Genomic DNA, 14,642 nt, shown 5'->3' on the forward strand with positions numbered 1-14,642 from the left:
AAGATATTACTTCTAGACTAAACTATTTCAGATTAACTTTCAAGTCAATAGTCTTTACAACTCAGTGTGGCTTGGTACTCCAAGAAGATTTAAATTATTTGTTCATTGCCCTATCTTCTAAACATACCAACAACATGGTAAAGTGGGGCAGGAGAGGAAATCATTGTATGGTATTAACATCCTACTACTTCTAGTATTTATAACCTAATGTCAAACCAGCTATGCAGTTTAGATTAAAGAATATCTGGTTTGTCCTAACAAAGATATTTAGCTTTGTATAATGTTTACTGAAGAATTTGTAATTAGTACTTCACTGCCTGTTTCAATGTGTTTGTCATGGTTACATTCAGCTAACTTTATATTCTGTTTTTTTTTTATACTTTTGGTACCATTAATGCAATATGAGTGAGATCATATATTATGCTATACAAGGATTGTAACTGATTTCTTACAATTATACAGTGTACTTAAGATGTATATTTTATGATTCTTAATATTTGAATGGAAAATACATTACATATGAAGGTTTTTTTAAAAAACAAAACAAAAAACAAAAAACTTCTCTGTCTTGCATTTTCCCTTCATTTGAGGCAGTACATTTCAACTATAAAGTATGTAACAATGTCTGTTTTAGCAAAAAAAAAAAATCTCACCTTTTGGAGCTATAAAAATATACAGAATTGAAAGCTGACACCTAATATATTTTTCATTTGATACAGATGTTCAATGTAAATTCTTATTCATGAAAATCAGGATAACTAAAAATTTTCAGATATGATGAGTAAGGGTAAAAATATCTTTTTGTAAATTAACTTTTAATAAAATACATTTTTCTTTTTATAATTTACAAGTTCTTTTAAATATTATAATCATCTTGTCACTTAACATTATGAATAGAATCTTTAAATTGCCATGGAGTTTGATGACATAAGAATACCTAAACACCTTTCAAATGTAGAAAATCAACATATAAAGGAGTCATTCAACAATTGAAACTTTACCTTCTATACCTTGAAATTTAATTGGTAATTTTGAAACTATTTCTAATATTTATTTTTCATGTTTGTTTGCAAAATAACTTTCTTATTGTCAGAAAATGCAGGCCAAGATGGTGAATGCATGATACAAATTCTGTTGTGCTGGCTTTTTGTATCTTGAGACTATTATTTTCATTCTTGAATTAAATTGAGCTGCATACAATTTTGAAATAATAGTAGTTTTGAATAGGCTATGTCTGTGGTGAGTACTTAGAGCTACTGATGTTTTGCCACCTGCAGAAGTCATTATCCTAACTGGGGGCTAAAATGTGAACTATCCAGTAGGGAAAAAAGAACTTTAACAACAAAAAAAGTAGTTTTCTTTCCTTTTTTACCTTCCCTTCCCCGCGAAACTGAAAAAAGAATCATTTCAGACAGATGTTTACTAAAACCCAAATATATTAGATATTGTAAGTTTAACTTTCAGCCAGTGGTTTATCTGTTGTTCCAGTTTGGTTATATTTATTTGTTTTAAGTGTTTATGGAATTGAGCTGCATGTATTTTTGAGATAAAAGTTAATCCTATGAGAGGTTCAGTATAAAACCTTAAAATATCTCCTTTTATTTTACTGTAAGTTAACCACTTAAACATAGTACTCAACATTTTCTCCAAGTTTTCCAGTACTTTATTTCTTCTTTTGTTCATTCACGTGCTCACCAAACACATTTACTAGGTGCCTCCTCTGTGCATTATATTATGCTTGACTCCGTAGGAACACACACACTGGTATATACCTCAAGAGGTTTATAGTGTCTTGAGGAAGACAAGAACTTTCATGTTACTAGCTATACAAGAAGTTTGATAATGCCCTTGTGAGTGATACCCATGAGTGGGACCATATAGAAAAGGGATCAGTGTGCACTGGGAGAATCTCTTCCTGGATTTCTGATCAAAGGACTGCGGGAACTTGGCTAGACAGATAGAAGGCAGGAGGACACTGCAGGCAGGGGCCATGCCAGGAACAACCACATGACTGTAGAAACTGGAAGGTCTGCTAATGGAACTGTGAAAGCAGGGTGTAGACCAAGGAGCCAGGGTATAAGGACGTTAGATTAGAAAGATGTATGAGAGGATATGGGGAGCTCTTTGGATGTTGGCTTAAAGTAGATATATTTCACCTTTAGGTAGAGAAGATTAGGAACTATGCAATAAAAATGAAAAGTGACCAGTGAGGATGATGTTTAGCAATAATAATTTTAGCAATGAGTGTGATATGTATTGGACAGAGATGTTGAAGATACAGGGAGTAGCCATTGCTCCTATTGCTAGAGGTTTAGGTATCAGATCATAAATTTTTTAAATTAAGATTATGGTGCCAGAAATAGTAGGAAGTATGAATCTTCGGGACATGTGCATAATAATTTATAGGAAATTAAGGCAGGGAAATAAAATATTCTGAAACTTAGAGAATTACAGAAAAGGAGAGAGCTGTGGGAGAAATGAGTTTTGGGGAAATGAGTTATTTAGTGGTTTCATAGGGCTAAAAAAATAGTGGTTTTATAGGGCTAGGGGAATGGAGCAGTCAGGAGTGACAGTTAAAGGGTATAGGGTTTCTTTTGGGGGTGATAAAAATGTTCTAATGTTGATTGTAGTGATGATTGCATAACTCCGAATACAACATACTAAAAACCATTGAATTATACACTTTAAATGGGTGAATTGTAAAGTATGTGAATTATATCACAATACAGCTATTACAAAATAAAAGAGAAAAAGAAAATATGCTTTGGGAGCAACTAAGAAAGAAGAAAAAATAACCTTTAAGCAGTTAAATGTCAGGGATGAACAATTGTGAATTATGTTCCTAAGAGCAGTAGCTGAAGCTGTGAGTGGTTGTGAAGAGAAAAAGGCAGAGATCTGAACCTGGTAATTCCTCAGTTCAAGGATTGCGACAGGAAGGGGAATGGTTAGAGAGACAGTGTTTTCTTACAAGGAGAGCTTAGCAATTGCATTAATTTTATCTTTTTATCTGTATTCTCTTAATCAGGAAAACAAATTCAGTGGAATTTAGAGATGTGGCTTTATGCAGTGGCCATGCTATGAAGTTTGCCAATGGTGGTTGATTTTTTTTATATACTATGGTTCTCTTTCAAATTAATGAAGAGAGCTATGGCGTTCTTATTAGCAAAGACTATGTATAACACAAAATACAAGTGCTGCTTTCTGCCCTTGTCTTGCAGGCCAAAGTAATTGAAAGGGCCGCTTAGGATGAGAACTGAACAAACCTCAGAGGCCAAACTGTACAGTCATTGGTAAAGCTAGTTCTTTGAGTTTCATGGATGGCTTGGTTGCCAAATGGTGGGACTCTTTCACCTAAAATAGCATTTTGCCAATTTTAATGTGAAATACAACTTTTATGCAGTTGAAACTGTATTCTAAATATATAAAATACTGAGATTCTTGTGACCAAAGGGAAGCATAAAATTCCAAAGAAACCATTCTTTTCGGTGAGTTCTTATCCGAGACACATAACTCAGCTGGAGTAGAAATTTTGATGATAAAAACTGTGTCAAATAGGTTCACATGAATGTCACATTTGTGTTGGGGAATGATTATGCTTTCATAATGCTTCTTTTGTTATTGCAGGGAAGGAGATTACGGCAGAAACGTTTATGGAGAAATTGGATAATGGTGCCTTGCTCTGTCAACTTGCAGAAACTGTTCAGGAGAAATTCAAAGAGAGCATGGATGCTAATAAGCCCACAAAGGTAAAATATCCCAAGACAAATAACTATTAGGAGGTGGATTACATTCGTAGTTGCTTATGAATTGATTTTAATTCGAGGATTTTGTTGAGAATGGATGCATTAATGCCTCTACTAACAACAAAACACAGAGTGCTTTTTAATTAGGTGACATGTTATTTCTCTAATTACATAATCCTTTAGGTAAGTCTAATTAAATAAAGCTTATAGAAATTGATGGTATTAAGTACTGTATATAAACTGTGTATAAACTGCTGGAATCTGATGAACTGATAAAAAATAAAAATTTAGCAGAGAAAAACTTATGTCATCAGGCAGTGAACACAGTCTAGCCAAGAAGGATTTTCTGAATAGGTCTTTGTTTTCAAATAGATCATTATGGCAGAATATTGGAACAAAATATCTAAAGTGCATAGTTTTTTGTTTTAAATGAGTAGTATCATTGAATTAAGTAACTTTGGACAAGTTATTTTCTTTCCAACAGCTCACATTTCTTTTTTGTACATTAGTTCTAATATTCTTTTCTGGTTATTATAAACGCATAATAAAAGTGTGATGTTTGATGTATTTTGAAGGAGAGAAGATAGATGATACTTCTAAAATTTTAGTAGAGAAGGAAAAGAGGTAAGAAAAAATAAGGTTAAAATAATGTTGAAGTCAGCTTAAAGTAAAAATAAACACCAAAACAACTGTTCAACTTTCTGCAACACTGGCGAAAAAGAGTAAAACTGATTATTTATGTACAGTTTCTTTATGACCATTGAACTAAAATCCAAACAAAAAAAATCAAGCTCCCTAAAATACTGTATTTCTTTTTTTTTTACTGAACTGTACTTAGTTTGGAAATAGTATTTTATATCATTCTGTAAAGTACTATATAACATACAAAACCCTGCCATTTTTTACTTTTTATTTTTAAAGCAGCTCTGTGAAAGTATTAATTAATGTAGTGGCTCCCAAATTTGGCTGCACTTTGGAATCAGATAAGTATCTTTAACAAATACTGAGACTTGGCTCCCATGCCTGAATATTCTGATTTAACCCCTACGGGGAGTAGCTTGGGGACTGGGATGTCCGAAAAGCTCTACAGGTGGTTCTGGTGTCCAGCAAAGTTTGGGATCCACTGCCTTCATTTTTTTCTGCCTTCACTGGTTAAATGCAGACTAAGTGATTTGTGCAAGATCGGCCAGCTAGTGAGTAACTGAACAAGGAGTTGACATCCTCTTTCCAAGTCTGGTGCTCTCTCATTTTAGTTCACTATGGGTAACATAGATGTGAGGAGATTGTTTGTGAAAATGCTTTGGTCAAATTTAATGTGGAAACCAATTATTCTTCTGCTGTGGTTTACATTGTAATGTAACTGGCATTGACTTTAGCTTACAGATGAGGACACATAATGCCTACTAGGAAGACAGTTTGTATAGACAGTTCACTGTGAAATAATAAACGGGGGGGAAAAGTGTTGTGTCCAGACTCTTCTGAGAACATTATGTTAATATTGCTTACATCCTGAAACCTCTATTTGTGTTGCTTATTGTGGAGGAAAGAGAGCCCATTGCCTCAATGTTAAAATCTCTTGAATCCTTCATAGTAGCAAAGAATAAACAAATCTAAGGCTAGTGTATAGTTTTCTGATTTTGTTTTGTAAGCTTTTGCCTTTGAAAACAGAAGCTAAGTTCCCCAAATAGAATTGTAATTATAAGAGCTCCTAAAGCATTAGTCTACAGTTTGAAAGTTTTGAAGTTGACCATTTTTTACTAGGGTTCTAGTTTTGTTATTTGTTAACTGGACGTGTCTGAACCTCAGTGTCCTTATCTGTAAAATAGGATTAATAATTATATAACATGCACTATATATAATATATAATACAACTTCTAGAAAGCATTGCACAAAAAAGGCTCTAGATAAATATTATCTCCCTTCCCTATGTGAAAGAGTTAGAAATCCTGATGAGAATTTTAGATTAATTAGAAGAAAAAAAGAAATGCTTTGTAAATGTTCATGACATGATAGCTAATATATGCAAATATGTGTACATTTGGCCCAAATCTCCATGGTCAGAATAGTTATGCATCAGGATTTTGCTACCTGTTTTTTTGAAACATTTCAAATTATATAATTTTTATAATAGAACTATAAAATGTAAAAAGAAACAAAGTAAATTTTCCTTTCAAAGGGCATAAACCTGAAGCAAGGTTTTATTAAACTTGAAATATTTCCTTGACTCTAAGCCATTTGTTTAGTGGAATACAAAGCTCAATTTTATTCTGATTATGATAAATATATTTTGGTATAAAAACTCAACTGTGATAATTGAACAAGTGTGGGTTTAAAAATGCCCATTACGACCTCAGTTTCAGTGCTCAAAAAGAAAATCAAATTACATCTGAGTTAAGAAGTTGACACAATTACTCTTGACTGAATTGCCTTCTGTGTCCTTGGCAGAATTTATATATTTCACAACTTCCAATGATATTCAGCTTAAATCAAAATAGCATGTGCCTTGCTGTATGAAAATGCAAAGAAGAGCAGTTTCTCTTTTTTGCATTTTATGAGAAATTTTACAAAAGATGAGACGCCAAATGATTAATATCTTTGTAGCTATAATTGTTTGTAAATATGATTTTGTCAAGATTCATGGTTTTTAATCCATCTTTTCTATAAATAGAAGTAGATGTTATATGAGATTTTACGGTATTTTATTATTAAATCTAAATTTATACAAGAACAGGGTCATTAAAACTGAGGTACTTAGGTTTACAATGAATATTTCCCATGTAAAAAAAAAGGAGGATTTCAAACTGGGTATAAGTAACCTGGAGGTTACAATCGTGTGTGTGTGTGTGTGTGTGTGTGTGTGTATTTTCCATTTTGGTATTTTGAAATTTAGGGACAATAATGGTGAACATAGATGAGTTGGTCAATACTTTGTCTGAATTAGTGAAACTATGTTTTGTTTAGAGAGATGTTAAAATAGATTTTTTTAAAAATTAACAGCAAACTTGATCCCATATAAGTTCATGTCACATGAAGCCCTTTGTAATTTTCTTCTAGCAGCTTAAATATCACGTTCTCATTCTCATAGCAATATTTTTACTTTTCCTGATTGATAGTTAATTTGGAGATTTTACAGCTGTGTAAACACATTTGAGAGAGTAAGTTATGCTTGGTATGTGTGAAGTATGTCTGTTAAGAATGATTTAAGCACACTATTTGGAAGCACAGTTAATAAATATGTGAGACTGATTACATATTTAATATTTTAGTTATAAATTCATGACTCTTATATCCTTTTCTGGCTAGATAAAATACCCTGAGTGAAAATAAATTATACCCTACGATTTTTTTTTCTTTCCAGGCATCAATAGATAAATAAAAAACAAATGACCTGTCTGTTTGTTAGCTATAAGTAGTTAGTCTTAGCCTTTGAATTTTCTCACTCTGCATGAAAGCAATGCAAAGATTTCACAGAATTAGGTAGTAATTGGGCAGAAGCATTTAAGATTAGTGTGCAGCAATTTAATTTTCACTACTTTTATTTGAATTAATAGACATACTATAATATGATCAACTTTCTATAACTATAAATGTTAATATTCCTGGAGCTGAGGACCTTTAAAGACAAAAATCTAGACAAAACTTATCTTTCTAATATCCTATTGGGGTGAGAAAACCAAAACAAGTCCAAGGGTAGGTTTTATGCCTTCTGTCCCTTAATATTCTGACTCAAAGTTGACATCTCCGATCAAGACAGAATAATTGTTGCACTGATGTATGAACTTTCACTTCCTGATCCAGATAGAGTCCAACTGTATGAATACCTTCTTATTGTATATTTACTCTGTTCTTTTTGCACCAGTCATGATTTGTTGATTTGTACGCAAGATCCTCTCAACCACCAGGCATCAACATGGTACAAGATATTAAAAATGTTCAACCTCTTTTTTTCTCCCAGCATTCCTTTCTATTTGTCTCATTTATCTTGAGAGTCTCTACCCCAGACATCAGAGTTTCCCTGGGATCAGAACTTCCTCTGACTTCAAAAAGTCCTGGGTAGTTAGATCAGGTTTGAAGCTCATAAAGGGAAAAAAAAAAAAAAAAAAAGTTCTGTGACCTAGTAGAATGCTACATTATGCTCTAAGGAAGGAACTAAACATTCACCATCTAAATGGAGAATCCAGTTCTTGTTTTGCAGAAAGAACATCCTAGTTAGATAGAATGCCCGTAGTACATTTGCCCATCAAGAATACCTAGTTCTCTGAGCTGTAAGATAACAATACCTCAGGATGTTGTACCATCCAAGAATTAAATTAAAGACATAAGGATTAGAGTTTTTCCCTTCAAAAATCAATAGATTGTTTTGTTTACAGAACATCTTATCAAGTTGAATTCAGAGAACTCCAGAAATTTGTGTTTATTGCTGACATCTCTGACAGAACAGAAAGTATGGTAGAGGTGATAAAAGGTGTTTCTTGAAGAGAACGTGTCAGCTGCAGTTAATTTAGAGTTATCCATATCTAGCTACACAACTAAAATCATTGTATATTCCTTGAAATTCATGGTTTTGAGATGTAAATGCAATGCTAGAACTAAACCAACAGAATGAATCATAATGAGTTGGAAGGAAATAGGTGTAATGATGTGGAGATCAAAGTTTTTTGATGGATTATTTTGCTGCCTGGGACTAAGGGGAAAGGAAAAAAAAAATAGTGGTAAAGTCCAATTCCTCAGGCTTTAAAATGCATCAATATAAATATCTTCAAGTTTTAAATATATTAAAGTAAATTATTTCCCACTATAACATTAAATTCCCTTGTTACCATTTGTGTCAGTCCCTGACCACCTGGCAAATGTTTTATCTCTGCATTAAGGATAATGAAATATCATGCTTAATGTTTTTCTCATCGAGAGTGTTTGTATTCCATACCGTCTTACAGGGATAGGCCTTGATAGGACTTCAGTGCCATAGTAGTAACTGTTTGTGTATCATGTATAATGATATGAAAAGGAGCTTGACGTGTTTTTTTTTCCCTACCCTTTGTCAACTAGTCATAAGGGACTTGATGTGACCTATACATAAAGGCTGAAAAAAAAAAAAAAGCAGCAGTGTGAAAAGTAGGCACAGTAGGGAGTGCGTGATGTGCTTATTGAATTTACCTGGTTATTCAGGCCTCATTTAATTAATCCCATTTGTGACACTTCTACTGGATAACAGAGTATTGCTGGGCACATCCAAAAATATTGGCAAATTGAACAACTAGCACTAAGTTCATGATAAACAGTTCAAGTTTGATGATCACTGTTATCCTAAGATGGAGAGTCAGCCTATGTCAGACAACAATAGCAAGCTAGGAACATTTGCATGGCGTCCTTTCCAAAGATGGCCATGTCCCTCCATAACCCCCTCTACTGGACCCAGAAACTTCATTTAGTTGGCAAAGACTCCATCCTAGATTCTCATGGAATTTATCATCTACCCTCTGGAATGCATGTAGTGTATGAAACTATCTAGTTTGTCTACTGTTCCTGCTCTTCAAAATCAAATCAGCGAAATATTCAGATACAGAAGGGTTTGATGTCTTGTGTGATATTGAAATGTCCATAGTCCTTGAAGGTTACGTCGGAGCAGGAGCTGATGTGCAAGATAGTAAAAGAGTTTTGTGATTTTTGTCAAGTGTATGCAAACTGCTTCTCAAGTTTTCTATCTATCAGAATTAAGAAAATTGCATTTCCAGACCATTAGATGCATGCCAAGTACCAGGATGTTTACTAATATACTTCAGCCAAAAGACCAAATCTGGAACAGCAACTCTGACTGAAGCTGTCACTTCATTATAATTTTCCTGCTGTTCTCCACATCCCGTCCATCTTTTATATTGGCTTAAATTGAGTGAAGATGTGCTAGAAATCACTTCCTTTGAAATGTTTGGATCGTTGCTAGTAGCATGAATTTATGATGTTTTCAAAGTTGTAATATTTTACTTGGTCCTTCTACCAAATAAAAATTTGTTCCATATGTCAAGGAATAAAAATTCTGACAATTGCCGAGAATATCCATGGCAATTATGCATTCAGGAAAAAATATAAAAATAACCTCTCATGTGTTCAAGGCACACTATAGTGTGAGGTGGACTTCGGTCAAAAATCCATCTATTACCTGATCTCCACAAGGCATTTCTCTTTCACTAATGCATAGTAAACAGGTCAGTTCTTTTTGCAGATTAGAAGGAAACTGTGCAATAAAGACCTGAGATCATTACTCCTTTCATTTAGTAGGTTCTAGGTCTATGAATTGATTTTAGTCTGGGCATTGGATAATCAGAAAGATGCTCTCATTGTGTTGTTGCTGTTTTTATTACAGAAGTAAAAAACTGAGGGAGTTGCCTTTCAGTTTACATCTAAAGGCCTCATGAGAAATAAACCACAGTCAGATCTCCTGTGGGACAGGTCGTTCTAGCAGATTTGATTAGCCTACTTTGTGTTCTGCCAACAATCTCCATCTTGCCTCTGGAAGTTAAGAAGTGCCACAAGGTGTTCCTGCCACCCTGGAATCGCCATTCTTTTTAAAATGAGAGAGCTTCTGTCACCAGCATTCTCATTCTGGAGAGAAAAGTCACATTAAAAAAAATCTGGAACTTTCTCCACCAACCTGTTCTTCACATCTTAGTGAAAAACAGAGCCTCTTTGGGCCCCACTGAGTGGCATAGTCAAAAATAGGCTTAGGTGAAGTGTACATTATAAATTGCATGCAGCATGTCTCCTCCAAGTTTTGAATTCCTTTATATTATACCAAATGATTTCTAGCCTTTTAATGCCATTTAATGTGGGCTAGCACTGCATGTATGTTTGTGGTGACAAATCTAGCAGACTTTGACAGGATCATCTGTGGCTATCCATGCTAGCACACGGAATTCTAGTTAGTGCATTTAGAGTAAATCAATTCTGCCAAATCTAAAATTACATTCTGTTCTCCTCAGACTAGCACCCTCAAATTTTATTACATAAATAGAGGGAAAACTCTGCCATAATACACTTAGTGGCACTCAAGTGTTTGAATGTATGTCGAGACTCTGTAACTAGTAGGCCAGGAATTTTTGTGTTGGCCACAAGTCTTACTGTGAGGAGGATCTACAGCCATCCTGGTCTAGGCTGCAGTATTTTGATACCTGGTGGAAGTTGTCAGCTCTGGCTATGGCTACCTGAGATTTTAAAGACAGACCATGGTTCCAGGAATGTCCAGATTAAGTGATACTCTTTTCTTAGCCTAGTCCAGGAGAATACCAGGGGTGGGGGGATTTCCACCATGTACCTTCCCTACTTCCTGAGAAGGCATGCTTGCTGTTTCATCTTCCATTTTATCCTTTCTCTTCATGTCTGTGTCCCTCCTCTAAGATAATAATTTTAGCTCTTTCCCATTTGAAAACGGGAACTGGTCAGGGGACTGCAATTAAGCAAGGGTCAGGAGCCCATACCAAAGGCAAATTAAATTATTTGAATTCCTTATATTACAGTTATTCTGTGGAAAATCTTCCATATCCAAAAGCTCACATATGAAAGAAACTTGATAGATTTCTCCAAAATTGACAACAAAACTTTTGTAAATTTCAAAATTTATGGTGTTTACCTACAATGAGTTGTGAAGCGGAAAGATACTTTTTTGAAATATTAAAAACTTTTGTTCTGATTAATCATGCTAAAAGAAAAATTGGGTAGGCTTTCCTTCTCCCTATGAAAATGTTTCTAAATCATTGTTTATGAAGCGGCAATCAAAAAGCATGAAGATAAAACCTATCGGGAAAAATAAGGTTCTTTCAGGCAGTTAATAAAAAATATCATGTTGTTTTTCTGTGCTTTGCAATAGTTCTAGTGTTTACCATCTTTTAAAAGGTATTGATTTGTTGTGCTTCTTTTTCTAAAAACACTTGATTTCTTATATAATTTTACATTCATAATCCTGTATTCTTTTTCATAAAAACGATCCCCAAATAGTATAAGCAGAAAACCCCACAGAACAAGTTTATTCTCCAACTCTAGCATATTCCCATGGACTGCAAGTTTTCCACTCCATAGTTTTGTTCCAATATCAGCCTCAACACCAATTCCAAACATCCCATATTTTTTGAAAGTCTGATGCCTGAACTTTACTCTCTGGTACGAAAATAAGAAACAAAGGCCTTGGAGGACCTAGGATTTATACCATTTCCAAAGATTGTAAAGCATAGCTACATGGGCAATCGCTTCAGAGTGCCATTGTTAGAAACAATCCTTTAGAACATTATTTAGAGAGTGAAGCTAAACAGAAGTAGCTAATAGTATGGACTCAGCAGCTGGACTTCTGGGTTTAAATTCTGACTCACCATTTATTAGCTTGGGAAAATTACTTAACTTCTCTGTGCCTTAATTTCTTCATTTGTAACATGTAGATAGTAATAATACCTACCTCATCAAATTGTTATAAAGACTAAATAAATATACATAAGCACTGAGTAGTGCCCAGTATATGCGGGTGCTCATTAATACAGAGGGCGCCAAAAAAATGTATATACATTTTAGGAGAGGAAAAAAAACTGTATTAAAATTGTAATACTCAATATATACAGGTAACAAAAGATGAGTACAAGTCATGTGTATACATTTTTTTGGCACCCTCGGGATTAAGCTATTAAATTTGTTTTATCATTCCTCTCAAGATTCAAATTTTAGCTGGAGAGAATCTTATTTGTGTGGTTAACAGCCAACTCTCTGAGCAGATCATGGGTTTACTTTGATTGATACTAGCTCAGAGTGAATAAAACGAAAGAGGGATTATTTCCCAAAGGAAGGGAAAAGGGATCCTGGTAGAGTAGAGATGGTTTTTATGATTGCCTCCATATTTATGGTTTTCTCGTCTGTCAGAGCACCTGTACCATTTGGTTATACTTAGTTGATTGCTTTATCCCTTTACTAGACTATAAGATACTTGAGGACGTGGTTTGTTTATTCATATCTAGGTCTATGCTAATATCTGGCATATAGGGATTCAGTAGAATGTTTTTGGATGAATAAATGAATGAATGGCCCAATGTAGATATGTTGTTATCAGTGGGTTTTAGCAATCCTTGGTTTTTGATTCTGAAGACTTTTATTCTCATCACGTTTGAAATTCTTACCTCTGCTAGTTTTACTTGGCTCAAAAGTTGTTGATGTTCAAAATCATAAAGGACCAAAATTGACTTTTAAGTAATGGAGAAGACAGCACTGGAGAATGTTCGGGTGGTTCAGGGGAAGAAAAAGGATCTGAGGACATCAAAGTGCTGACAAGAGATTGGCTGACATAATAGACCCTGGAGTTCTAAACTCGTTAGGAAGAGAATTCTGGAGGAGGTTGATCATTTAGTTCATTATAGATGTTATTATAGTCATATGATGTGTTATTATTTCAGTTAAGAACATTATTGAAAGGTAAACATAATGGCAAAAATGAGCATATTAACATCCAAATGTTCTATTTAACTTGAGAATTATTTTTCAAGGCCTGTTTATAGTGTTTGCCATGGTCCTAATGAAATAAGAATCAGATGAGTGATAACTGTGGTTTCATGAATTTGCTCACCATTGAGAATTAGGAAAAAGAATAATTGTAGGGCCTTTCATGTAGTAGGTTCCCAGGAGACATTTTTGATCTGAAATGAGGTATTGTTACAGTTATTAAGAGTTGTATCTTTCAATTACTAAAGGAGCCATAAAAATGAATCACCATGAGTTTTTTTGTTGTTTCCTTTTTAGTTTGTTTTTGTTTTGTTTTGTTTTTTTGCATTTTTTTTTCTCAATAACTGCCTCTTTTGTCCATAAAACAGTATTGAGTGAAATGAGAATATGAGAACCATTGTTTCTTCTCAGAGCTCCTAATTAACTATCTACCAAAACACTACTTAACAACCAAGGTAAAAATACACTGTAAAACTGCAGGAGGGAATCAGAGAATCCAGTGCTTAGGAACAATGAGTAATGTTGCTATTTGCTTTCCAAAAAATGTGTTGTTTGATTAACCAGTGGATAGCTCCAAAAGAAAATAAAACTGATCATGGACTATAGCAAATTCATCATTTTATCAACCTTTGTTTAATAATATAGAATATTATGAACTACAAATTTTTTATGATAACTGAGTCCTATTTATATGTGTTATTTTAAAATTTGATGGATGATGGATGAGGATATGTTAGGAACAAGAGATGATGTTGTTTTTACTGTGATGTTTATGTATGTATGTGTTGGTGGGGACAAAGGAAGTAACAAAGATATACGAAGTCTTCTCAAGAAATTTATTCTCTTTGGGGGAGAAATATGATGTATGTAGTAATACATAGATTTTGAAATGAAGCTTACAAAGTGATTTGAAAAAAAGTTAATTTCAAAAAGTCACAGATTAAATAAGAGAAAGGGACTATTTTACTGTGTGGCTGACTTTAGAATAGAACTTAAAACATACAGTAGTATACACTGAAAAGTTTTCATACATGTAGTTTTATTAAAATTTTATTTTGAATGTGTTTAATCTACTTCCCTAATCAAAAGGTACATCAATTAAAAACTTATACCTACGCTATAAAGTATAATGGCTGTACTCACATTGCAGTGCCCAATGTGTTTATATTTGGGCCTATTGCAATGATTTTTAAGTGGCCTTCAGTACATTAATTTGACCATTTCTACTAGTCATACATTATTACATCATTTAATCTTAACTTTTTATTGTAATAAAGTCAAAATATAAATTACTCTCATCTGGTTGTCCTGAACGAATCATAGAGGAATTGGTACTCTCCCTCTTATTATATAACTCTCAATGATAAAAAGTAAAAAAACAAAACAAAAAACAGCCCGAACAGAGATGCCCGATAGTGCTGTAAGTAGAAT

At 33.8% G+C, this 14,642-nt stretch overlaps 1 protein-coding gene across 9 annotated transcripts in view; it reads left to right on the forward strand.

Annotated features, from left to right (window-relative positions):
• The window catches only part of GAS2 (growth arrest specific 2), a 133,579-nt gene that overhangs the window by 15,977 nt on the left and 102,960 nt on the right, over window positions 1-14,642 (forward strand). For all 9 annotated transcript variants that reach the window (XM_088791698.1, XM_019742614.3, XM_019742609.3 and 6 more), the window contains exon 3: window positions 3,625-3,746. In XM_088791698.1, coding sequence (XP_088647824.1) covers window positions 3,625-3,746 — 122 coding nt within the window. The remainder of the gene's footprint in view (window positions 1-3,624; window positions 3,747-14,642) is intronic.

This window comes from Rhinolophus sinicus, chromosome 14, assembly GCF_057876585.1.
Source record: "Rhinolophus sinicus isolate RSI-liver-muscle chromosome 14, RSI-T2T, whole genome shotgun sequence".
Taxonomy (NCBI): Eukaryota; Metazoa; Chordata; class Mammalia; order Chiroptera; family Rhinolophidae; genus Rhinolophus; species Rhinolophus sinicus.